Source organism: Chlamydotis macqueenii, chromosome 16 (genome assembly GCF_036417535.1).
Source record: "Chlamydotis macqueenii isolate bChlMac1 chromosome 16, bChlMac1.mat, whole genome shotgun sequence".
Classification (NCBI taxonomy): Eukaryota; Metazoa; Chordata; class Aves; order Otidiformes; family Otididae; genus Chlamydotis; species Chlamydotis macqueenii.
This window is the reverse complement of record NC_141571.1, coordinates 15,349,178-15,374,581: the sequence shown is the minus strand read 5'-3', so window position 1 is coordinate 15,374,581 and position 25,404 is coordinate 15,349,178. Positions and strand designations below refer to the sequence as shown.

The window sequence follows — 25,404 nt, the reverse complement described above, 5'->3', positions numbered from 1 at the left end:
ACCTTTTAGTAATAAAATTTATTATTTAAATAAATTCAAATCATTTTTACAATTATGGCTTAAATATCAAAAAAGGAATGTTGAGGTTCATTCTTATAAATGGTAGAAGCAGGTAAAAATATTTGTATCCAAAACATCATCTGAGGTTTGCTGCAAGTCACAGACATACAAAAGATAAAAACCCACCACATTTAAAGTTCCTTAATTTACACTTCACGACACTTAACGTTTCATCTCCATAAAAAAAAACCCCAACCATTTATTGCAGTAAATTGATTGTCCTGCACAGATCTGTCCAGATCCTCAGCACCAGCCCGGTGGGGCTGTCCCTCGCCAGCTGGCGCCGAGGTTTCTCGGCGCCGCACAGCTGTTGGTTCCCCGCCAGCCGGAGCAGGATGCAGGGCGATGGCTGCATCCCCGCGGACCGTCACAGGCTGCCGCCCGGCGCGGCACCTGCTGCGTGCCCAGGTGCCCTTTGGTCAAGCTCTAGCTCGTGCCAAGGAAATCGAGTTATCCTGTCGGATGAAGCGTTCTTTTGTCTGTGAGCTGCAGAAAACGCGGAGCCTGCGATCGGACAGATACCCTGTGCATCGTGCTGCCAGTGGTTTCCTACTGGGATTACCAAAGGTTTGGCGGTTTTGGTTTTTGTAAGTATTTTAAGAATATGTGCTTGAACACAAAAGTCTCTCCAAAGTAAATTCAAAGCTTTATGTGCAAATAAAACCGGACTACTTTGAACTTTTTTCCTCTCTTAGTTTCCATGATTCTCTCCATCCATGAGCATAAGGACGAGAACATGATACTCAGCTCTCACTAACAGGCTGTACAAAGGTGGATTAATCGCACTTTCTGCTGTCCCCGACTACTGCCGCTGCGTGACCGCTCTCCAGGCACCTGCTCTCAGCCCCAGTCCTGCCGCTTGGGTGGTCTTCTACACACCAGTTACAAAATACATCTTCAAAGGGAAAAAAAAGAGGTATTGCGACACAGAGGTGACCAAGCAAAGCATTTCAGTCTAGGCTTTACCCTCCAAGGAGCAGCAGTAAACATTTTTTTTCCCCACCGAGAGCAGAGATGCTTTGCGAGGGCTCGCTCTTGGTCTGTACAAACACACGGCCCAGCCCCACGCAAGAGCACCGGACCAAGCCACCGCGCTTGGGGTGAGTCTCCTCGTTTGTGTTACATGTGATGAAATAACCACCAAAACCCCAAACAAGCAGGGGAGAGCCTCTCCACCCCATTACATCGGCAAATTACACCCACTGGTTCTAAAGGGACCAAGGTGACTTTGGCAGAATGATGCCGGCACCATGCTGAAGTATTTATCCCAACAATTCCAGCACCTTTTGCAGTTCTCCAGTCCTCTTGGAGATACAGGATTGCACTTCAGCAGTCCATAAAATGATTCCCACACAAGCTAATTTCGGAATTGCAACAATATTTGCGAAGTCAGGCTGGCGCAGAATCTTTGAAGATCCCAGCCGGGATGACTCCAAAGAGGAACAATGGACTTTGCACCTTGCCAGCTTTCACCGAGCACCTTTAGAACCTGCAGGAGGTACCTCCCAGGGGCTTTTCTCCCCCGGGGAAGCCCCAGCCCTCCGTCCATTACTGCGCTTCAGTAAGACAAGAGCGAGCCTGGGTGGTCTCCAGCGTACAGATCAAACGCACCAAATGCAGAAGTGCAGGAAGGTAGTTTAAAATAAGGAAGAGAACAACAACATTTCTCCATAGGTTCTCACGTCAAGTCTACCACAGAGTCATGAGAAGAAACACAGCGTTAAAGAAGGACTTTTCCAGACACAACGCTTTCTTATTGCACGTTCCTCCACGCTGGGACAGCCGGGCTGAATGCGCAGTTGCGAACACAGGACCAAATGCGTCCCTGCCGTAGCGCTGCGAGGTCACGAGGACCTCTCGCTACGCCGGGGAGGACTTGTGTCCCAGCACAGCATCCACCTGGTGCAAAACCACCGTCACCGCACCCCGGCCCCGTCCCACGTGAACGTCGAGAGACAGCCAAGCGCGTGGCCTTGGGGAGAGCTGAGGCAGGCACTTCGTACATTCAGAACTGAAATGGGAGAAGAGACGCCCCTCCCTCAAAACTACCGTGCTTCCAAGAGCCGCTCTGGGATTCCGCAGACAGCACCACTGCACCGCCGTACGTCTGCATCGGCCATACGCTACCGGGGAAAAGCGGCCTTCTCCAGTCAATCACAGCTTCCAGTTCACAGCAGTTTGGCTACTTAAAATTTAAAAAAAATGCATTATACACACATATGCTGCGGGACATTTATCAAAATTTCCATCGCTTTCTAGCTCTTAAAAACTCAGGCCATAAGACTGTGAAAGAAATTCACAGAGTTAAAAGTTAATAAATTAGAAGCAGCTTTAAAAAAATATGGGGTAGGAAAGGGGGGCTCTTACAGGAGATTTCAAATAAAACTCAGAACAGTTTAAAATAGGCTTACAAATTCCAGAGTTTCCTGGTAGGAGCCGTCCTCTCTTTCCACTCACTTTATACCCGTGAGGACAACCTCCTTTGTACAAAGAGTAAATCTATTTACAGAATCAGCTTGGCCTTGGCTCTGTGCTATTCACAAGCACAGAGAACAGCGGTTTGGCCAGACAAGGAGTGGAATGCAGTTCTCTCTTTGCTGTCTTCCTTCACTTAAGAAAAAACAAACAACCGAACAACAAAAAGACAAAACAAAACTTAAAATTTGGTTTTCTGCTTTGAGGAATGAGAAGCCTTAAAAAGTCCCTGTCCGTGGTTTTAAAACGAGTGCGAGTACTCAGAAGCTTTGGTCCTCTGTGGCAGGTGGCAGCTCGCCGCGCGGCTCTGCGTCGTGCCGGCGTCCCCCCCTCGCCAAACGGACGGGGTTTGGGCCCCAGCGCGCAGCTGCGCTGGCGGACAGGACGGCGGCCCCGCCGAGCATCTTACAGTTAAAAAACCAGCATCGTCGTCAACAAAGTCACACGCCCCTCCATCCGTGTCCAACGCTTTTTGGTTTGAAAGATCCTGTCCGAGGTCGCACTGATTAAAAACCCCGAGACGCCAAAGCACGCTCGGAAGCGGAGCTGTGACTGCGCAGGGGAAATCCTGGCTCCCCCGCCGCTTTTGGCTCCGTGGGTCAGTAAATAACGGAAAGATTGCGTCCTTCCCAAGGCACACGTAACGCAGTCCGGGTGGAGAGGGACGGGCTCGCCAAGGCACAAGCCCTCCTCACTGGCGGAAGGCTGACTTCTTCCTGACCAGAACCCCCTGGCCGGCAGCATAGCAGTTGTGCTGGCGGTAGTGCTGCAGCAGCCTCCTCCACAGCGGGTTGCACTCCAGGAGGTACCGGTTCCCTGCGGGCACGGGGATGGGGACAGCACGTTAGGGGCCGGGAGAGGCTCGGGCGATACCATGGTCACAGAAAGTTTTTCCTAACATTTCCAGCCTAACGGTGCTGAATAACTTGCAGGGCCACTTCCCTCAGGCAGAGCTGCGTGAAATCCCGGCTCCCTTCTCAGCGCTGTCGTGTCTGCGAGCAGCTCCCCCACCCAGCCCAGCCCACGCCTGCGCTGTCAGCGGGGAAATAAGCCGCCACGTTCTGTTTGGAGAGAGCTCTAGCATGCGAGTGATGGAAACAACGTGGTCCGAACTAGAGAGTGAGAAAAACCAGTTCTACCTGGTGTAGAGCACAGGAGCTCTACACCATCTCTGCTCCGCGCAGATTGCCCAGACAGCCCGCTTTCAAAACCACAGACAACCGCAAGGGCAGAAGAATAAAGCAAGACCATCGGTTGCACTGGTGTGGATCTCCACCCCTGTATCCGAGCATCCCGGTCCCCTGCAGCCCGTGCACGCTCCCGGGAGACTCACCTAAAATGCAGAGTCCTTCCCGGGCTCGCGTGATGCCGACGTTGACCTGGTTTGGGTCGGTAACAAAGCCCAGGTACTTCTTCTGCCAGCTCTTCGTGGGCTTCCTGTCAATCTCGGATCGGGGGCAGGACCGTACGGTTGACAGGATCACGTATCTCCACTCACTTCCTGGAAAGTGGAATTGAAACAGATTGGTTTGTTTGTTTGTTTGTTTAGAAGGAAGTGCCTGGCCTCCCCTCCACCCCACAAGACAATAATTTCCCTACAGCAAGACCCACAAAACTGCAACCAGCGTTTGGGTTTCTCCAGCTTTGGAGGCAAACTAACTCCTAGCCATTGCTCTCCAAAGAGCACCTGCCATGGCAGTTCGTTAGCCATTCGTTAGTTCCTCCCCCCTCCCATCTTCATCAGCCTCACCCCGCCTGGGCACTCCCGAGGTCTCTAAAGGGTTTCTTACGATGACAAATCACCCAGAAATCTGGCGCAGGGATGCCTCCTCCAAGGCTGGAATGACCCTGCTGTGGGATTTGCTCATCGACTGTCTCTGTGAGGAGTTCCCTCAGCCCTCAGCAAGGCAGGGGAGAACAGAACGGGCCCTCCCCTCTCCGCCGGCCTCACCTTGGCTCTTCATGATGGTGCAGACGGTCACCCCGCGGACGCCCTCTTTCAGGAGGCTCTTGCTGATCTCGGACACCTGGGCGTTGTAGGGGCTCAGGATGGCGATGCTCTCCGGCCGGATGGTGCCATCTAGTGTCAGCTGCTTTGCCAGCCTCACCTGGGGACACCAGGGTCCTCTCACCTGGGAGCGGTGGCCAGAGGGGACCCAACACCCAGGACCCCATCCCCAACGCCAGGCAGACACTGCACCCCGCCCATACTTTGTCCTCTATTGCTACTCATCATCCCTCCACGATCCCCAGGGCCGCCCTGCATGATGCCCTCCCTTCTGCATCTCCAGCAGTTCCCCAGGACCCTCCTCACCGCCTGCTCCACTTCTTCTGGGTTAGCTTTGGAGTTCTCGTTTCCTTCCTCGGTAGAAATCATGAGGCTCTGCTCCTTCCCTTCCACGTGCCCAAAGATGATCGGGCAGCAGCCGTTGTCTTTGTGGTGGAAGACACTAGGTTCACGGAGAAGCTGGGGGCACGTTTTCAGCTGCGCTTCATAAAACTCCTGGGATGGGAACTCACAAATGCTTTTGTGCTGGGGAGAAACAGAACACAAAAGAACTTCTCAAATGGCGAGTGCATTATTCATTACTTTAGGAAGGGAAAGCACTACTGGAAAATAATGGAAAATATCTGTTCCCAGGGGTTTGAGGCAAGCCCTGATCAGCAGCATTCTCCATGAAGGAGAAAAGACAATCCACTTGAGGAAGGCCTCACCATGCGGTACTGTGTATCCAGCATCCAGGCCTGGTTCCGGTAGCGCTCAAAAAGAGATGTCTCCATGCCAAGACTCTTGCAGAAGTCATTGTTGACCACAGGCCGCAGCTGTTTGTGATCCCCAAGCAAGACAACCTGGAACGAAGAGTGGACACCTCAGCTATGAGGGTGGTGGCCTGGTGAAGGCAATCAGCTCTTTGGAAGGTTATTTGCACACAGACATCTGTGGCTCCCTATTGATGTTACGGTTACAGCAACCTCCATCGAAGGCCATGTTGGGCATTACATAAAGATCCTGACCCAGATATTGCGGAGCCTTGTTCCCATCTGACAGGAGAAAGACATCATGTCGTAAGTCTACTGAGATCTGCTCTGTGCATCTTATCACGTTGACACTTTGTGCTTGGGTCAGCACATTTTTGGACGGCAGCAATAACCACCCTTTAAAGAAGCACCAAAAATCCAGCGCCGCTTGTTTTGTCTTGCAGAAAGCCAAGAGCGAGTTTAGAGGAGGCCGTGTGGGTGTAACTGTCTGCAGACAGAGAGCTGGGCGGCTACGCGCAGCAGAGGCCAGCAGAAACCGTAGTTCTCCACCACGGCTTTCAGGCCTACAGGTCTTATGACTCTGCTTTATGCGATATTTAGTAGGCATGGTGGTGTTGTGTTGACAGTTGGACTTGATGATCTCAGAGGTCTTGTCCAACCATAATGACTCTATTATTCTGTATGAACAGATGATGCACAGTGCATACATCTAGTGAGAATACTTATGGACCCCTCTGTGCCCCAAGATCTTAATTAGTTATAGTTAGTGTACTAACTATAGTTAGTAGAGTTACACCTCAAAGGAAACAACTCCCTGAAGGCCGAAACATTGATACACTATCATAGATACTACCAAGAACAACCGTAAAACCTGGTAAAACTTGGAAGAGCAGCATGGTAAGGGGTGAAAGAGGTTTGAGGACCCTGAGCAGCCGTCTGAGAGATGCATCGTCGGAAGCGACTTACCTTCTCAGCGTGGCGGTGGCTCACCAAGGGGATGAGGGTCTCGGGCTCCGTGGACATGGCGCACTCATCAATGATTATCTGCTTGATGCTGAGCTGCTCCAGGGAGGAGGCAGAAGCGGCGGAGCACGTGCACAGGATGACATCGTGGTTTGCCAGTTGAAACGCACGAGCGGCTGACAGCTGATTTTTGTACCTGGTGGTCGATGCAGAAGACTCCAGCTCACACATAAGGGAAACACCTCCGCGTTCCTCACGCAGGAACCAAGCAGAGGCTATACTTTCCCAAATTATTATGGCTCTATCTCCCTCCCCAGGATGAGCCGGTGTTCGCAGGAAAGGGCTTTGGGTGGACACTGTAGGACATGTGCTTTGTCCCGAACTCAGCAGGGCAGGCACTTGGGGCAGAGGATGCACGTGTCACACGGACACGTGGCTTTTGGTCCAGACGGACAGCAGCACCAGAGCAGAAGCGATGCTGAGGCTCTGTACGGTACCAGGAACCCCGAGCTAATCCCTTTTTATCATCATTCCAAACACACAGCTCATTAATCCTTATTAATCCTTATTAATCTCTCTCGGTGTTTCCACCCCGTCCCTTGGCCTGCATGAGCCAGGACCAATCCGCTGACTTACACTCTACAGTTTACGTCAGCTGAGACCTAGCAAGTGCAGCCCAAACCTCCTCTCGCAAGGGGAGGAGATTGCTGCACCGCGCTCCCTCGGGCAGCGCTTGGGAGGTGGCGCACGGCCAAAGTCAGCCGTCCCTCACCAGGGCCTCTTTCTACTCACTTCCTTGTTTCTTTTCCCGTTATCTGCTCTCCTTTCTTCATCCGGGCGTCAAAGTTACAGATCTCCTGCCAGAAAGGGCTGGGCGGCCGCCGGATGCGATGATGCAAGATTATTTCGCTGAATAAAGAGTCAATATGTAAATATTTCCCCCCAACACTGACCCAGATGAGCTCTTCTCCAGTGAGGCACACCTGTATATGTGCAGCAACCCCAAGAGCTAAGAAGTCACAGCCAGACTTTTCCATCTTTTCAACCTAACACTTAGTTCACCCTCGAGGACACAAAATACAACCACTTTTCTTTGGCAGTTGCAAGCAGGAATGAAGTCAAAGACTTTTAGAGCTGTTCAAAAGAGAGATGAAAACATCTGGGATGTTTTCAACAACCTGGGTTTCCTGACTAGGTGCGGCATTAGACTCTACACCTTCACTTGAAAAAATGCGTTGCAAAGCAGGTAAATAGTGCTGCTCCACGGCACTGGAGCAGAAACTGCATCTGCTCCAGCTTGTCCACCTTCACCGGTGCAGAAACCGTGGCTCCCCAGCACTCCCAGAGCCGCGGGGCCACGCGGTCCTACCTGAGCTCACGCTTTGGTTTCGCATCCCGTAAGGCTTTGCGGGAGAGGTGCCGGTTGCTCCCTGGGTACGGGTATTCCATCGTCTCGATGGCCTCCCCGTAAACCCTCAGTGGTTTCAGGGTCTTCATCTTCAGCAGCATCTCTGGGGAGGGAGAAGAGGTCAGCTCAGACAGCCCCAGGCACCGGCGATGCCGAGAAAGCTCACGGCCTGCGAGGTGCCCAGCGTTCGCCATGTGCTCACCTCTTCTCAGCAACCCAGTCCTTGCCCTGCAGTGAGGGGTCTCCTGTAAGGACCAGCCCCGCTCTGTGCCCATCCTGCCTCCCGCTCACAGCCACGTGTTCTCCCTCCCACCAGTACCAGCCACTTCAGGGGCTTAAAACCAGTACTTACCAGCAACAACATCAACAGACTTGTTGGACGGGCCACAGTACAAGATGCATTTCCTCCCACTGGGCTTTTCTTCTTCAGAAGATGGTGTTTGCTCCTTCTCAACGCTCTCCTCGTTCAGCTTATGGAACCAGTAGACAATGTGAGTTCCAACAACAGTTTTCCCGGTGCCTAGAAAAGCAAGGAGGTTGCTGAGAACACTTTAACCACAACACTCGTGTTCTAGATCAGCATCCGGATGAACAGCCATGAAATAAAATCAAGAACCGAGGGGACTGCGTTGAACGGCTGTGGATGGTGCCAACCCATGCTACCTTCTCCTGTCTCACCAAGGGTCCTATGGAAAGGCTGCCCGGGGTCGTGGTGGAGTCACCATCCCTGGGGATATTTAAAAGACGGGTAGATGTGGCGCTTAGGGACACGGTTTAGTGGTGGACTTGGTAGCGTTAGGTTAACAGTTGGACTCCATGATCTTAAGGGTCTTTTCCTAAAGGATTCCATGAAAGCAACAGATGAGCTCCACCCTGCCCTCCAAAACGAAGCAGCCACGTACTCGTGCCGTCCCCCCAGCCGTACCTGGTGGGCCTTGGATGAGCGCGAAGGATTTCCTCAGAGCATTCAGAATAGCCTGGTTCTGGCTCAGGTTGAGCTTCCTGGTGCTGCCGGGGAGATCAAAGGATTTTTTCTGCAGGATTTTGGACGCCGTCACTGTTACGCAAAGAGGCAAGAAAACAAGTGTAAAGGTTACTGAAACAGTACACGGGTGATGCAACAGGAGGGTGCCGCAGGTGACAAGCAACCGCGGCCCATTTACAAGACCACCTAAGAGTAACCCTTGTCCCGAGCCAAGATGAGCCAAGATCTTCTGCCCAGGAGCCCTCCCTGTGCGTCCTGGGGATAAACATCACCCATGCCACTCACCCCCACGGCAGGCACCCACGGAAGCTGCGGGGCACCTGCCTGGCCAGAAGGGAAGAGAGGCGGATGTTTGCACCTACCTTTTTTAGGAGGTTCGTGGCCAAGGGCGATGCTTTTAGCGAGCTCGGAGGCGTGCTTGAGCCTCCAAATTGCCTTTTCTTTCCGTCTGACAGAGAGGGAAAAATAAGCATGAATGGAACGTAGCACAGAACAGCAAAAACGGTAATACAGCTTTGTACAACTGTCTTATTTATTCCTTCTCTCTGCTTTGATGTTGCATTAAATCCTTCCTCAGAGAACTCAAACCAAAACAGCTCTCATTCTGCTTTTCTGCGTCTGGGACTATTTCTCAAGAGCTGAGCCTGCAAAGATGTGGAGAGCAAGGAGCACAACTCCTGTTCCAGCTCCGTTTGATTCCGGCCCGCCCCACTTTATTGGGTTAGCTCCTCATTTTTGCCTCAAATCCATGATACCAAAGGAAGCAGATTCTGCCCCAAAATAGCTGCAGCTGGTGTGGGTGCGCAGCAGTCCATGCTGTGACAAAGAAGGGCAAGCTAGACATCAGCTCTGCTTTAATAAGGGCAGATCTTCTTTCACAGCAAGAACAAAGAGGAACGATTGGAAAATCAGAGAGCCCTTCTGCTGAGCACACCCCGATCCGGCGCTTCGCGCTGCTGTTTACGACACACACTGCTGCAAGCCCGTAACGTGAGGAACAGATCCCCGCGCAAACTTCAGCACAGCACCTTCCCCCATCTCCCCGTTCTCAGGGTCAACCAGAAGAGCAAGAGGCCATCTGGAGAACAGGGCTGGGAGATGCGGCCACCCCCACCAACCATCAACAGCCCAACAGCATGGCGAGGCGGAGCAGGGTAAAGACTTTTCTTTCCCAGGGGATCAACCGCACCAGCGAGCAAAGCCCATTTGGGTGCAGCAAAGGAGTCCCCTGGGAAGGTGCTGCTCTGCATGGAGAGGTTAACCAGAGCACGACCGCGAAGCACACTTACACATCTGGCAGCATCTTCGGTATGAGCTCCACCGTGAACCTGGCAGAGGCCTGCGAGATCTCCACGGGGATGTTCTCCATAGACATGTAGTGGATGTAAAAGTTAATAGTCTGCTGAGCAGTCCTGTCGGATTTTTCGTCGTCGCCGAACTCTTCAGTGACCCCGTGAGCCACCCAGGTGTAGGTATCTGGATCAATCACAAGATTACTTTCTGCCCTGCCCTTGTTGAGAAATGTCAGGTTCTGGAGGCCGTGGCTGAGGCATTCCTCATCGCTTTGAAGGCTCCCAAGCTTCAGCCCACCTAAGCGAATGCACAAGTAACAGTGGTTGAAGTCCACTTCAAGCGAGCACTCCTCCAGAAATGTTTTGCTTAGCAGGAAGCTCCCTTGCAGCTGTCCTTTTCTCGTTCTTTGCTTTGCCCAGGTTATTTCGACATCGTGGAGGACAATCGAGTCATTTTCGGCCACTGCACATGAAGCAGACTCCATGGCGCTCATCGGCATCCACACCTTGTTGTACTCCGCTGGGTGCTTGTACTTGTCTTTGGAGGGCAGGGTGGCGTAGGCGGAGAAGCAATCGATTGGCTTTTCCGTGTGCTGCAGGCAGATGTCAAATCCCGGCGTCACGCACCACAGCTGCACAAAGGGCACCAGGAAGCCCCGGCAGACGTCGGTGGTGAGCTGGAACTGCAGCGCGTCGCCAGCGCTCAGCTCCAAGGAGAGCTCCACGTAGTGCGAGCACTGGCTCTTCCTGACCCGGCCCACGTGCCTCTGGTACAGCTCCTTGCTCTTCCGAAGGAGCGAGGCAGCCGTCTCAAACTCCTCGCTCCTGATGGCTGCGAGCACGTCTTGCCAAGTCTGGGTTCTGAGGAGGGTGATGCTGCGGTCGCGGAGAGGTCCTTCCCGCAGGCTGTGCTCCTTCATTGTCTCCGCAGAGTACATCCTCCTCTTCCACGTCAGCCTGATGCTGCTCTGCTGCTGGAGGAACATGGGCTGCTCTATCAGCTGAAGAGACCGGTAGTTAATTATCTGGGGATCCGGAAGACTCTCTTTGTTCAGTGGAAAGAGGGCCTTAAAATACTTGTTCATCCCTTCAACATCCACTACGAAGGCCATCTTCTGCAGGACTTGGCCTTTCAGCTGGGTGGCCATCTGCAGGCAGCGGGCTCTCTTCTCGTACATCAGCGCCTGGGAGTTCTTTCTGTTGAAGTCATGACAGAGAAACTCAATGTCGTCCGCAGAATAGACGATGGGCTTCTTGCGGATCACGGAATGAAGGTGCCGCTGGACCACGACATCCACGTACCGGCGGATGGGAGAGGAAGCCCAGGTGTAGGAGTCAACGTGCAGGGAGTAATGGCCTGCTCTCGACTGGACGGTGGAGTTGGAGCGACTGAAATAGGAGCGGCTGAGCAGCCTCCTGAACTCCAGGGCCACGGGGGCCAGCTTTGGGTGGATGTCGTCAGTAACAATAAGGTCTATCATCTTGTGGAAGTCACGGACGTTAGCAGCTGCCTGCAGGTGCTCCCAGATAGGGGAGAGGAGGCTGAACGTCACATTTTTAGAGGAGTCTTGGCCAGGAGGCGTCTCTCCCAGGTGGTGTGAGAGATGGATGGACAAAGGAAGGAGATGGCTGTACTTGTTTTTCATGAGTGACAACTGCTGAGGGCTTGGCTCACACTGACACCGGAGAGGAGTGACATTTCTGGTGTCCTCCTGGTTGGTGAGAAACTCGGCCACAAAACTGTTGAACGTGATCATTAACTCCTCTATCATCTGGTGGGACCCTCTGTTACCCGGGGAGCTTTCCTCATCCAGGCGGTCATAGAAACGGTCCTCCTGCAGCCGAAACTTCCGATGGATCCTGGAGAAGTGATAAGCCACCGCTATGCAGTCCTCCAGGGTGTCGAAACGAAGAGCCCTTGCCCCTCCCCTGTAGTGGTCCTTAATGCAGAGCTCTGCCTCTTCATAGGACAGCTGCCTGTCCGAGCGGATGACAGAGATGGTGAAGACTTCCTCTAACATCTCATCAGTCTCCTTTTCTACGGTGACAAACAAGGAGATCACCCGACGATCTTTCTGCGGCAGCAGGCTGCAGACATCTTGGCTAATGTGGGGTGGGAACATGCACAGAGGCTCCTGGCTGGGAGCGTAGTAGGTGACACCCCGCTTCTTTGCCTCCAGGTCCAAGGCGCTGCCTTTGGGAATGATGCCAGCCACGTCTGCAATGTGGATCCCAATCTCATAGCGATGCCCAAGATCCCTAACGCTGACGGCATCGTCCAAATCTCTGGCACCCTGAGGGTCGATGGTGAAGGTCGGGTAACTCCGACAGTCCTTCAGCTTTTCCTTGACGAGGTTTAGTTTACTGCTGGACGGGTACTTGGCTGACTCCTTGGTGACAGCAGCTGGGTATTTCTTCTCCAAACCATACTCCAAGGCGAGGATCTTTAAGCCTTCTTCCAGGGTCAATGCTGCATGCAGAATCTCCGTTATTATCCCCAAAGGGTAGTAAAACCCTTCCCGCCAGGAGATAACCTGGACACAGAAGAACTGGCATCTCCTCGTCTCCTGGCTGATCTTCTCGCAGCTGACCACTCTGTACTTCCCGTTGACAAGCCTGCGGATGGGAATGACGTTGGGCTTCTCTTTCAGCCCTGGGACGAATATTTTGGTGACAGTGGGATCGATGGGTATCATCACCCGGGGATCAAATTCGTCCATCATGCAGATGAAGGTCCGTTCTCTCTCCGTGCGCTTTAAGATGCCCACCACCTTCCCCTGCGGGCGGTGGCTGCCGCTGTCAGCCGTGCTGTTCTGCAGGATCTCCACCAGCACCTCGTCCCCGGTGAAGGCTGTCCCGCAGTGGACTCTGCCTTTGATCTGAATGGACATGGCAGGGGAGTCGTTGAGGGTGAAGGCAGAAGCTCTGTCAAACCTCTCTTTGATCAGCTCGCATCTCTTGTACATTTTGGGGTGCATGTGCAGATACTCCTGCATCACCTGAGAAGAGAAGCTGACGTATTCCTGCCTGTCTTCCCACAGGTTTGAAGCCTCAGACTTCACGTTCAGCAACCCTTCTTCGGACACCGTCACCAGCACGTTCTTGCTCTCGTCTAGGAGCTCCTGGAGGATGGGATCGTCGGGATTCACGCTCTCAGCCTCAGAGCTCCAGGAATCCGTGTCACTGTCCTCCTCGTCCACCTCCGGGCTCCTCCTGCTCCAGCTGTCCTTGTCGCACGCAGCCTGTTTGATCTGGGCCATTGTCAGGCCCTCCGGGAAGATGCTCCCCTTCTCGATGCACTGCTGGATGAAGCGCTTCCATACCTTGCTGCACTGGCCGTGGGAGCACAAGGCCACGGCATCCCCCACCGCAATAACCAGCGACTGAGCTCGGGTCATGATGGTGTTGAGCACCCTGGCTTCGTTGAAGAACTCGAGGTGGTGGGAGGCCAAGAGACGCAGGCTCTCGCTGGTGTGCACTGTGCTGATGATGATGACCCGGAACTCCCGCCCTGCACCAGAGGGGACAAGGGAGAAGTCACTCACGGGAACCCAACAGGGAAGACCCCGTCTGTCCGCACCCGGCGCTCTGCCCATCTATGCTGTGTTACGTGGCTGTGGGCTGATGTCACCTTGCTTGGCTGAGCCATGGGAGTCACCTGATGCGAATAAAGCAGCTCTTGGGGATCGTGAGGGCCTCCAGGCACGAACCAGGATGGACACCTCGAGGCCACCGCCACCCATGCACCAGGAAGGGACGGGCAGCGTGGAGACGGGAGAAAGACAGGGCACCGGACCAGCGCAGCCGCGAGCACCCGTGGAGCGCCCCGCACGCGCAGTGCCACCGGCAGCCCCTGCCAGCCGCTCCTCGCAAACACGGGGAGAGTTTTCCATGAATCCCAAATCCCTCTGGAAACCGAGGGTCTTGCAGGAGCAAGAGCAGTGACCGTTGGCAAGAATGCCTCTCCCCTCAAGGCTGCTAGCTCTGCTGGCTGGTGGCAGCAAATAAAAACAGCAAGAGGCACCCTGGTGACTTCAGGGCTGGGAAGAGCCTGCAAAGCAAGGGCGTGGAGATCAGAAACACACCCCAGGGGTCAGCTGTTCTCACCACGAGGAGTCCCAGCTGCACAATAAAAGAGAAAAAAAACCAAACAAACAAAAAAAAAAACACCCCAACCACAGATGAGTCATAAGCTAAGTCCTTGAGGACAAAACCAGCCCTGTCCCTCTCTCGTCACCCAGAGCAGCAGGCTCCTCCTTCAGCGAGCCGTTCTGCGATTTCTGCTGTGACCGGTACCCGCGGGCCAACCGGTTTCAATTCCTCTCTATTACCAACATCCCCCGCTGGCCCTTGGGGCTTCACATGACTCACACGTGCTCAGGTCCCTGGGATGCCCTGACAGGGTTCCACCCTCCTACAAAGCAAAATCCATCCATCTGAAACCAGCTGACAGCGGGGTGCAGATTTAATTCAGTGAGAAATCTCATTCACCGAGGGAAGGACAAAGCCAAAGCACTACCAACCAGGAGGGGACGGAGATCAGCCAGAGGATTTCCAGGCTCTCCTTGCTAACCAGTGCTACGCACGCTGTGGCTGCTACCCGCAGCGCTGGCAGAGCCGTGGGGAGCAGCAGGAGACCCCTGCCTAGCAGCATGGCGTGCACCCTCCCAGAGAGGTTCCTTTGCCAGGAAATCAGCCAGGTATTTTGTTTTTTAGCACGGAGAACAATGCTACAATGCCAGAAAGGCCTCTGCTAACGACCCAGCATCTCGTTACGCAGTGGCTGTAGATAGACTCTCCTGTCCACCAACACGACTGCAGAAGTTCTCCCTAGCACACAGAAGACCTCACAGGGCAGCCAGGCACGACTATTGCACAAGACACAAACCTGGCAAGTTTTCGTAGTTTTCTACCACCACATCTTGAAGCTGCCTCTTTCTCAGCTCTTGTCTTGTCGCAGAAACCTGGTAAGAAAGAAAAAAGCACAACTGAACACAGTTTCAGCTCAGAAACGCCTCCCGCCCAACACCACGGTCCCTCACCCTTCTCGGCTGCAGGTTCCCCAGGAAAGTTACTCGACAGCAATCGCACGCCCTGGGCTGACTTCACGCAGCCAGTGCTCTCAGCCTGCCCTACAGTTAACCTGCCCACAGGATGCTGAAAGAAATCTTCAGCGAAACCATCCCACCACGAGGCACCTCTGCTCCGACCACCCATGGCACACAACCCAAATGGAGAGCGCCTTGAAAAAACACTGGTGGCAGGCAAGACCCCAGAGTCCGTATTTTCGCTAGCACGAGAGACGGGTTCATCATAAAGAGAGTCCGGCATTTACTGGGGAGTGTTTAGAGAGCGGTCAGCAGTGTATGTGAACACGCGGTTCCCCTACGTACCTGATTCCCATGGGACACCACACAGATCCTCTTCAGATCTCGGACACCCCACTCATCTGGCCACCTCTGATAGATCTCCTTCACTTTCTCAGTCACTTGTATTATCTCGGAGGTGTTGTGCCAAGAAATCATGGACATATCCCTCTCAGCCACACCAGCCACGTGGCAGAACACGAGCGGGTAGATTTCGGGATGGGGCGGGATGTTCCCGCTGGCTTGGATAGCGTTGCCTTTGCCGATGTAGAAGTGCTTGGAGACAAACTCAATGATGCCTGCAGTGGAACGGTAATTCTCATTGAAGATGATCCTGCTCTTCGTGGCCACCTCGTGCCTCTCTTTCTGGTAAAACTGAAAGAGTCGGTTCAAGAGGGTGTGATCGGCAGATTGCCCATCCCCAACGCAGAACAGCTTCGGGGTTATCTGCATGTGGTCCCCAGCCAGGACAATCCGGGTCTCGAAAGTGGCGTAGGAGAGCGGAACCAAAGCTTCGCACTCCAGCATCTGAGCAGCCTCGTCGATCATGATGTGGGTGAAGTAGCCCGGGGCGACTTTCAGGTTCTTGGACAGCATGGAGGTGGTAATGATGATGTGGTGCCTGTCAATCTCTGCCCGCGTGGGGTGCCGGAAGGAGCGCTGGTCTGGCGAGAGGCAGCAGTACATCTGGGTGATGGGATCGGTCAGGTTGATGGGACGGTCAGTGGATATTATCCGCAAGGGAACAGCCCACGGGTGCCCGTTGATCACGTAGTGATGGAAGTACTCCCGGATGTAGATGTCCGCAGCGCTGGAGGGGAACAAAACGGGAGATTTAGGAAGGAACTCTAAGTGCTGTTCCCAGTGCTGTGACCGCCATCCCAAAGCACTCTCTGATCATTCACCAACACGCACCCAAAATCTCCCCCAGCTTTGGCTGACAGCGCACTCGTCGCAGGAGACATTCACATATGCGCACGTTTACGCAGCCACCGATTCCAAGCCTATTTTGAGAGCACGGCTTAAAATAGGAGTTGGTACTCCAGACTGGGGCATCTTGTGATGCTTCATCTGGGGAAATGCAGTGTACCCAACAAAATCTGCGGCCCTGCGTCTCTCCGGGGCGAGTCACAGACATGACCCAGCGCCCCTCTGACAGCTGACCATCCCCAGCCCGGGCGGGTGGTACAGGATCTGGAGAAGCTTCAGTGCAACCAGGCAGCCCGAAACGGGCTAAGATTAGCAGTCCCCCATCTATTATACATGAAAAGCGAAGGCAGTGACAGCCTGCGGGGTCGGACGTGGACAGCCTTTTCCGTGAAACTGCTCTAATTTTAACAGTCTCGCCCTGGTTTCTCTGAAGGCAGATTAACGGCAGTCAGACCAGATCCGCGCTTCCCCTTCGTGCACAGAGCACGATAGTCTTCAAGGGCAAGTGGAGCACAACATTGTCCCAGCCAGGTCGGGGAAGGGTTTTCTACTTCTTCCAGGGCACAGGAAAGGCTAGGAAGAGCTAACTGTGTTTCCAGCCCCTCCTCCGTTTTATAAGGACGCAGGAATACACTGCCTCTTCCACAAAGACTTCCCCCCGTGCCAGGCTTCTTCCTAGCGGGAAGGGCTAGAGCCGTTTAAGACACATCAAATAAAAAATGAAATTATGTGAAGACGTAATTGAAATGCATGTTAAGAAAAGGGCAGCTCAGCTCCGTTTCGTACACCCCGGCTTCTCCTCATCCCATCAGGCAAGCGATGGACCAGCCCGTGACTCCGGCTGCCCCTTCCCTCCCCGCTGCTGACCTGTTAGTGTGAGTGCAGATCAGCACCCGCGTGTTGGGCTGCCTGAGGATCTCCATGGTGGCCATGGCCAAGGTGAACGTCTTCCCCGTGCCAAAAGGCCCGTAGATGAGAAGAGGTGGGACCTGCCGGCGGGTGGTTGCCTGGCCCGTGATGAAGGAGATGGCAAGTTTCTGCTTGCTGTTCCCTTTTTGCGGTGACCCAAGAGAGTAGGGGACAGAGCAACTGGCGACATCTGGTAGGACCAGCTTCTCATCTAACAGACGGTCCACAGCCTGGTGCCACTGCCGGAACAGCAGCTGGTCAATTTGGAACTGGATCTCCACCTTGTGGGAGGTGTTTGGCTTGAAGTTCAGCTCTGAGCAGCATCTCTTTGGTATCTGTAGCCAGATGGTCTTCTCCGTGGTGGCTTTATGTTCCACACTGACCTCGTAAACCCGATTGTCTACTGGTGGGTCAAGCGCCAGGAAAGCCGTGGGCACGGACCTGCTCAGCAGATAGCCCTCGTCTGTGTCCGGCGAGAGGTTGTACGGGGTAGGCACTTCAGCAAACAGCTCACCAGAGAGGGCAAACTTCATCCCCACGGAGAGGCTCTGCAGCATGGGGGTCAGCGAGATGAGGACCCGCAGGTTGAGTCTGAAAGGAGGGAAACACAACATCTCTGATCGAACAGCAGAGAACTGGCCCATCAGGTCATCAGCAACCGCCCTCCCCGCTGCGGAGCAGGGATTGCCACCTACACTGGCGAGGGTCTGCTGGTCCCTGAGCATGCAGAGCCAGAAACCGTGCTCCCAGCTAATCCTCGGGGCAGGACGGGACCCAGCCCTTCCCCTCCTATCACCGCCCAGCAAGCCACCTCTCTTGGCAGGTTTCCACCCTTCTGCGAAGGTGTCCCAGGACCCAGCCCAGAAGGGACGGACACTTCAGCAGCAGCACGGCCCCAAGTATTAGCAATGGGCTGGTGGCCCACAGCGAGGAGGAGCCCCTTTGATCCACGCCTGGCACTTACTTGGCAATCAGAGCCTGTTCGGCTTCTTCCTCGTGGAAGAGGAAGCTGTGCATCCTCTCACGATAGTTGAGACGGGTGATGGGAACGGCGACACCACCCTCACGATGATAGTCCAGTGCGAGGGCAGGAGGTTTGTACTTGGCCAGCAGATCCACATCTTCACCGGTCCTTGGCACGCTGGGAACGATGAACCGGTTACCTCTGTCCCATCGCACAAAGTTGACGGGGCGGCTGCTCTCCCTGCTGCCGGGGACGTGCTGGGGGGCCTCCCACCGGCCCACCTTCACCTTGATCTTCTGCATGAGGACGGGGCGTCTCCCGAAGTCAAACACCACCCACTGCTCGAAGATGCCCAGCGTGCAGCACTCCATGCAGACCTCCACCAGCGCGACGGGTGGGGAGGAAGCCAGGGTGGCCACGCGCTCCCCCCGGATGTACTGGAGGCCCGGGGAAAGCCCGTTCCCCGAGAGGTAGAAGTTGGCTCCAGGTTCCCGCTTCAGCAGCGTCACGTGCTGCAGGGTCATCTGCCGGTCGAGGAGAAGACAGGGACACGGTGAGGGCAGCGCGCGAGAGGAGCCCAGCGGCCGACCAGCTCCTCCCAGCAGCGTTTCCTACTGAAACTGCAGGAACCAAACGCCACGCCGGACCTACGGCGTTCCTGAAATTCTCCTGAAAGGAGCTTATTTCTTGTGCAACCCCACAGCAATTATTTTAAGCTCTTAAAGAACCTCAGCTTTCAGTTTTAGAGCAATTGAGCCAGTCTGCTGCAAATGGGAAATCTCCTGTGTTAGCCCCAGGCTCCTGCCCCCAACACCCACAAAATCCCAGGAAAAAAATAGCGGCTGAATGCAGTTATCTGTGATGATACGTGAGAGGCGCTGGGAGCGGCGAGCCCGCCCCAGCCACGCGGCACGAGACAAGCCAGGAGACGCGGTGACTGCACCCGCCACGCGCGAGCCTGAGCTGCTCCCAAATACCCGACACACGTCCTCATTCGCCACCCCAAAATCCCTGTCCTCCTGCCCCTTGCGGAAATCATAATTAAAAAAACCAAACAAAAAGCCCCGAGGGACAAGGACAGCGGCTCGCAGGCTCCTGCTGCGCAGGGCTGGGCTCACCTGGGAGTGGACTCTGAAATTCCACCGGTATTTCAGCCTCCTGTCCTCCGACTGCACGTGCAGGGGCTGCTCACACACGACTCTGACGCCCTCGACGTGCTCGGCCATCTGCGGGAGGCACGGGAGGAACGGGGCTGAAGGCAACGCCCCAGGACGTGCCGCCAAGCCCTCCACGGGGCCACCTTCACACCCTGCGCCCTCCCGAGAGGCGACGGTCGGTAAATCCTCACCCTCCAGCCTCACCCACCGCTGCTCGGCATTCCCCCTCGGGAAACGGAAGGACCCAGGGCGGAGCAGCGCGGGCGGGTACCCCGAGCAGGCTCTCGGGTCGCTGTCTCAAAATGGGGGAGGGAATGGGGACGCAACATCCCTGTCTGCATCAGCGTTAGAAAGGGGAGCAGCAGCCTCCCTCCCCAAGCTCTTACGCAAGAGGCTTCTTGCCAAACACGGCCCCACCCCGCCAGCCCGCACTCACAATCAACACCTCGTTGGAGCACGTCCGATACTCGGCGATGAGCCGGTCCTGGTAAGACAAGAGCCCTTCCTTCATTGCTTGCTTCTTCTTCCTCGCGGCCACCTTCACCCTCTGGATCCATTCCTGCAGCTCCTCAGTGGAATGAGCCTTGGTGCAGCCGTTCCCCATTTCGCACCCCTCCGCCCTGTCGGGAGAGAGCCGTCCCGGGTGGCACGGGGCTGCGCGGGGAGCCGGCCGCTGCCCCTGCCCTCCTCCCCGGCCGCGCCGGACGCCTTACCTGCCGCACAGCGAGAACTTGGTGAGCCCGAGCGGCGGCGCGCGGTGAACCCACTGGATGGAGGTGTCCGCCGAGAGCATCTGCACGTGCTCCACGGAGGAGCAGTGGCTCTCGAAGCTCTCCTGCGAGCTGAAGGTCACCAGGCAGACCCGGCAGTAGAAGTGCGCCGGCGCGGGCGCCGCCGGCTCGTTGCTGGCGCCGCAGGTCCCCGCGGCCGGCAGCAGGTCGGAGCGAACCAAGCCGTCCTCCCTCTCGGCCTCCCAGACGGCCATCTCCACGTCGCTGTGTGCGTACTGGCAGCGCTGCGGGCCGTGCTTGCAGGCCTGGCCCCGGGAGACGAATCTGCAGTAGCTGAGGGTGGGCATGAACTCGGGGCAGGGCCGGACGGCGCTGTACTGCTGCTTCCTGCGGCCGTCCGACACCACGTGCACCAGGAGCGGGTCCCAGGCCCGGTGGTACTCGCAGAGCCGCCCCTGACCGCCCGCCGAGATGCGCTGGGGGCAGCCGAAAAAGCAACGCTTGCAGATCTCCTGGAACTGCCCCCCGAACTCGCTGGCGATCTCGCCGGCGACGCTGGCTGCGGGGTGGGGGGCGTTGGTGGCGGTGGAGTGACCCCCCAGCTGCGCCCGCAGCACCGCCGCCTTCAGCCGGCTCCGCTCCAGCTGCTGCTCCCTCTCGAAATTCCAGACCATGGCCTCCTCCGGGCTCCAGGCGAAGGTGCACTGGCTCTTGTGCTTCCTGCAGCCCAGCCCCACCACGTAGTACCGGCAGACGGCGTAGCGGGCCGGGTTGGGGAAGCCCGGCCGCCGGAACACCTTCCTCCAGGCCGAGCTGCGGCGGCTGCGGCAGCGGGCCAGGAGGATCTCGTACATGCACTTGTGCTCCACCTCCCGCAGGTGGTAGGTGATCTCGTTCTCCTTCACGCTGCACTTGGAGCAGACCAGGCGCAGCTCCAGCTGCTGCTGGAGGCTGCCCAGCGGCACCCCCGGCCCGTTGGCCGTCGGCATCCTCGGCGGTGGCTTGGGCGCAGCAAAATTAACGGCGGGACGTTCCTACGGGGCGATGCCGGGGGGAGGAGGTGCCATGGGGCGGCCGTGTCTCAGCTCGCTCTGTCCAGCTCAGCTCTGGCCATCGGCGTGCGTTGCAAAGCCTGACAAAGAAAGGAGGAACAAGCGGCTTAGCAGGAAACATCAGCCAGGCCCTGGCTGGGCGCACGTCGAGGCACCGGCACGGCCTGGCCCCGCTCACCAGCCAGGAGCCTCACCCACCACCCAAACCCACCAGACGCCCCCTCAGCACCCAAGGGCCGGGGCTCTGCCCAGCCCCGGGAGCAGCGTTGAGGGCTCAGCCCCGTCCCGGCGTGCTGCAGCCCGTTGGCGTTTACTGCCCAACACAGGAGAGCCGCCTGCGCCGGAGGGCCCGGCACGGTCCCCAGGGCAGCCCCGGGCCTCCTCCCGGACCGCAGCCGGACGATCCGACTTCCTCTTCCTGCTGCCGGCGCCTCCCGCACCTCGCTTCGCTCCTGCCAACTTTCTCTTTCTTTTTCCTGTTCTCGTGCCTGCCCCACGCCGAGCGGGAGAAACCCGGGTCCAGCCCCCCAGCCCATCTGCCTCTGCGGCACACAAGATTCACTGGGGATTAATTAATGAAGCAACCGCCCTCTTTGCTCCTCAGACGCAGCACCCGAGGCCGGGAGACGGGCGTGCTGGGACAGGGACCCGCCGGCATCTCGACGGCTTGGGAAACGTCCCGTTGGGAGAGCCCCGGCTCGCGGCGAGGAGGGCGACGCTGCTCCCTGCCCTCCCTGGCCACCGCCTCTGGCATTTGCCGGCAGTTTCCGGGGTAACCAGAGGCCTTCAGCATCCCCGTCGATGATAGCGTGCGCGGAGGCAGGCGGCTCGGGGCGCAGGGAGCGTGCCGGGGCGGATCGGCGGGCCAGGCAAAGCCGCCAGCCTCGCGCCGAGCGCTCGCCTCGGGCTCCGGCTCCGCAGCCGCGAAGGCTCAGCTCCCTGGCGACACAGGGGAGGCGCGGTATTTACGGCTGCGGCCGGCCGACGGAAGAGCAGCGGGGCAAACTTTGCGCTGCTTCTGCAGAAACGCTTCTCGCTTTTCACGGAGACTCCTTGGCCCACGAGGTGCTTGGTGCCATCACGAGTCCCGAGTGGGCCGTGACAGGGAGGCAGGTGCTGAAGCTGCCGCTCCGGCTGAGGCTGCAGGGGGGCAGCAACCGGAGCACCGCCTGCCCTCCCAGCACCCCGAGAGCCAGCTCCTCGCACCCCGTCCCAGCGCCACAGCACCCACCCGCTGGCCGGCCAGGAAGAAATCTCCTAATCCTACTTCTCCGCCGCACATCAGGTCGGGCACGCGCGCGGTGGATAAACACCGGCGCTGTTTATCTCTCAAGGTCTGGCAGCGAGCCTGGCGCCGGGCAGGACCGGCTCTTCCTCCCCACGATTCGGGTCACCGTGCCACGCCGGCGGCTCTCCGCATCAAGAGCCCAATCGCCCCGGCTCATCTCCGCACCTTCGCTTCCCAGCCTTTACAGGCAGCCCTCCCGCGCAGCAGGAGCTTATCCTGGGATCGGCTGCGTGGCCCTGCCTCTCATCTCTCCACTGACCCAGCCGCCAGCGTCCGCAGGGATCACCGCGGTCCCGCGCAGGCAGCATCACCCGCGGGGCTGCGTCCTGCGGGTACCGGGGCCCAAAGTCCCGGCAGAGCTGCGGGACACGAACACCAGTGCTGTGGAAGAGCAGCTCCGACCCGGAGCGGGGCTCGGGCGGCAGAGAGCCGGGGTACCCCCATCCTCTGGGCACAACAAGGGCACGGTCCCCAGGAGAAAACAGTTTCTGCAGCTCGGCCGCGGTGCAGGGTTCGAGAGCTCTTTCTTTGCTCTGGTTCTACCACAAAAACCAGGTTGGGGCCACAGCAGAGGTGTTTGTGGTACCTGGCTGCTGACGCACGCAGGGAAGTTGTTTCACGCTGAAAGGAAACAACTTGGGGAGCAATAAAAAGAGAGGAGAGCGACTATAAACAACAAAAAGGCAGGAGGGGGAGTGGGATGCTGCGTCTCCCGCCCGAGGGCACCGAGGGATGCTCCGCGGATCCCCAGCGAGCCAGCGAAGGCAACGCAGCGCCGGCACGGGGCTGCACCGCCTGCGCCCGGAACTGCTCCTGCCGAACCCCCCCAGGGCCATCGGCGCCTGCAAACCCCGTCCCACAGCCCTTCAGGTCCTTTGAAGCTGGCGGGGGTGAGCAGCACGCTCCCGGCGGAAGCGGCGCTGGTTTTGGGGCCAGCACCTGCAGCTTTGCAAAGCCTTTGGTTTCCCTCCGACAGCGGCTTCACCTTCCTTCCTCTGGAATTCTCCTCCTTAGGACGAGTCCTCCAGGGAAAAGCACTCACGTTCGGGATTTGTGCAACACCTGTGCAACGCTGTCATGGGTGAAAACTCCAGAATATCTCAGCAACGCACGGGAAATGGGATGAAATCCCACCACCGGCACTCGGCTGCGTGGAGCGGGAGCCCAGCTCCCTGGTCCCGGCACGTCCGCAGCCGCAGCGCCCAGAGGAGATGCGGTCCTGCAGCGGGGAGGACACTGACCTCCTCGTTAAACGCGTTAAAACTCCCCGTAACGAGCAGACCGGACAGCCGGGCTGTCACCAGTATTCATGCCCAGGCAGGGCATCCCAGTTTGAGAAAGCTAAGAGGGAATATTCCACCTTTAAGGGGTCAACTCCCTTGCTGTTTATTTTTTTAAGAAAGCCTTTGATTTTGAGTGAGCTGCCAGAACGTGCTCTGGGGCTGGAGGGAAGAGGAAGGGGAAGTGCAAACTCCTCTTAAAGCCTCCACACGACACCGGCACTGAAGCCAAACTAAAGCCTTTTTCTCTCTACAACCATCTTATACTGGAACAGAAAGGGAAAAAAAGGAGAAATCTATGGAAAAATCCAAGCCCAGGCGGAGGAGAGGCAGGGCCCGAGCAAGCGCGGGGAGGCGCACCACGAGATCGCCGTCCTACCGAGAGTAAAAGTGATGTCAACAGGGCAAAATCCAACTGCGCCAAGGAAGGCGGGAGCTGATCGAGAGGAATACTTACCGGCAAGCCACAGGCTGCCGTTTGCAAACAGAATTTTGAGCGTTTTAAGAAAAACATCCTTCCCTACGCTGGTCCTGAAAATCCCAGCCTGGCGTTTGAAGCCAGTGGCACCCCGCTGACGGGAGGCTGGGTCACTGCACGCCCAGCTCCGCGCCCGCTCAGAGGCTCGCGGCCCCACCGGCGTGAGCATCTGCCTCTCTCCCAATTCCATGCCCCCTCCCCAGGCTCCAACACGGGCACGCCAGCACCGGTCCAGCCTCGCTGCAAACCAAACTGAGCCAATCCACGCCACCGCCTCGCTAACGGCATTTCCTCCGCGCTTGGGAAGACGCTTCGGGTCAGGGTTGGGGCACGCGACGTCCGAGCGTCGTCCCCACAGCAAGCGCCTCGCGGGGCTGCGCTGACCCCAGGGATCATCACACTTCCCTGAAAATGGCGAGTCGGAGCACGGCCGCGGCTCATCGCGCCTCCAGGGCTGAGTCCTGCCACTCCGCACCCCTCCGCCGTCCTGACCCACCGGGAGGAAGGCGGCCGTTTTGTCAGGTCTCGCCTCGATTAATTATTGAAAGATTAGCCAACGCGCTGCGCTGGGGCGAGCCAAGCGCCCCTCGATCAGCGCAAGCAACGCGGGTCAGGGTGCTGGGACAGCCCTCTGCGGGGACGGGGACAGGCCAACGGCTCACCCGGGGGACCGCAACCCCGTGCCCCGCTTATCGGTCGCAGCCAAGGACCAGACCTGGGCACCCAGGGAGTTTTTTTCCGCTCGGCTGCGAGCACTCGGAGCAGGCGCGCGGGACCTGAGCATCCCTGAGCGCCCCGCAAGCAAACGGTGGGGCCGGAGGATTCGGCACCGGAGAAGGGATGCTGCGCCGCGGATGCTGCCCCGTGCCACCCCATCACCGGCCGTCATCCCGCCTGCACCGAAACCTCGACGCCTCCAGTATTTCCCGCCCGGACAAACCCAGCCTGAGGGCTTCCTGGGGCCCCGGCTTTCCCAGCCTTTCCCAAGAGGCCGGTTGACCCCATGTCCCACCCGGAGAAGCCGGCACAGCCCCGCCAGCAGCCGAGGGCCAGCGGGACCCCCGCTCCCCGAGCCGCTGGGCTGGTACAACCCCCCCCGGGGTTATTCACAGCCCCCCCGCCACCCGCACCCCAAACTGCTGCGGTTCCCACATCCAACCGCAAAAAGTTCAGCGGGAGCTCGCAGCCCCGCAGCGGGGCCGGGAGAGCTGAGGGGGGGGGGGTTGCACCCCAAAAGCTGCACCCTCACCGGCATCCCCCCCTCTCCTCCCCAAAGGGATGCTGGAGGGGGGCACCCCAAAGCACC

The 25,404-nt window shown here is 57.2% G+C and overlaps 1 protein-coding gene across 1 annotated transcript; it reads right to left on the bottom strand.

Moving 5' to 3' along the window:
• Positions 1-470: 470 nt before the first annotated feature.
• HELZ2 (helicase with zinc finger 2) lies at positions 471-21,040 on the bottom strand. The gene is made up of 19 exons (XM_086760537.1): positions 19,983-21,040; positions 19,706-19,889; positions 19,231-19,338; positions 18,113-18,636; positions 17,107-17,739; positions 15,337-16,120; positions 14,832-14,907; positions 9,941-13,454; positions 9,014-9,099; positions 8,592-8,723; positions 8,019-8,186; positions 7,628-7,769; positions 7,051-7,167; positions 6,262-6,454; positions 5,251-5,385; positions 4,850-5,068; positions 4,487-4,643; positions 3,869-4,036; positions 471-3,351 (listed from the first exon to the last, which is right to left on the bottom strand). The coding sequence occupies exons 1-19, from the start codon at positions 20,987-20,989 to the stop codon at positions 3,227-3,229; spliced, it is 8,472 nt and encodes a 2,823-aa protein (XP_086616663.1). The 5' UTR covers positions 20,990-21,040; the 3' UTR covers positions 471-3,226.
• Between the last annotated feature and the right edge of the window lie 4,364 nt (positions 21,041-25,404).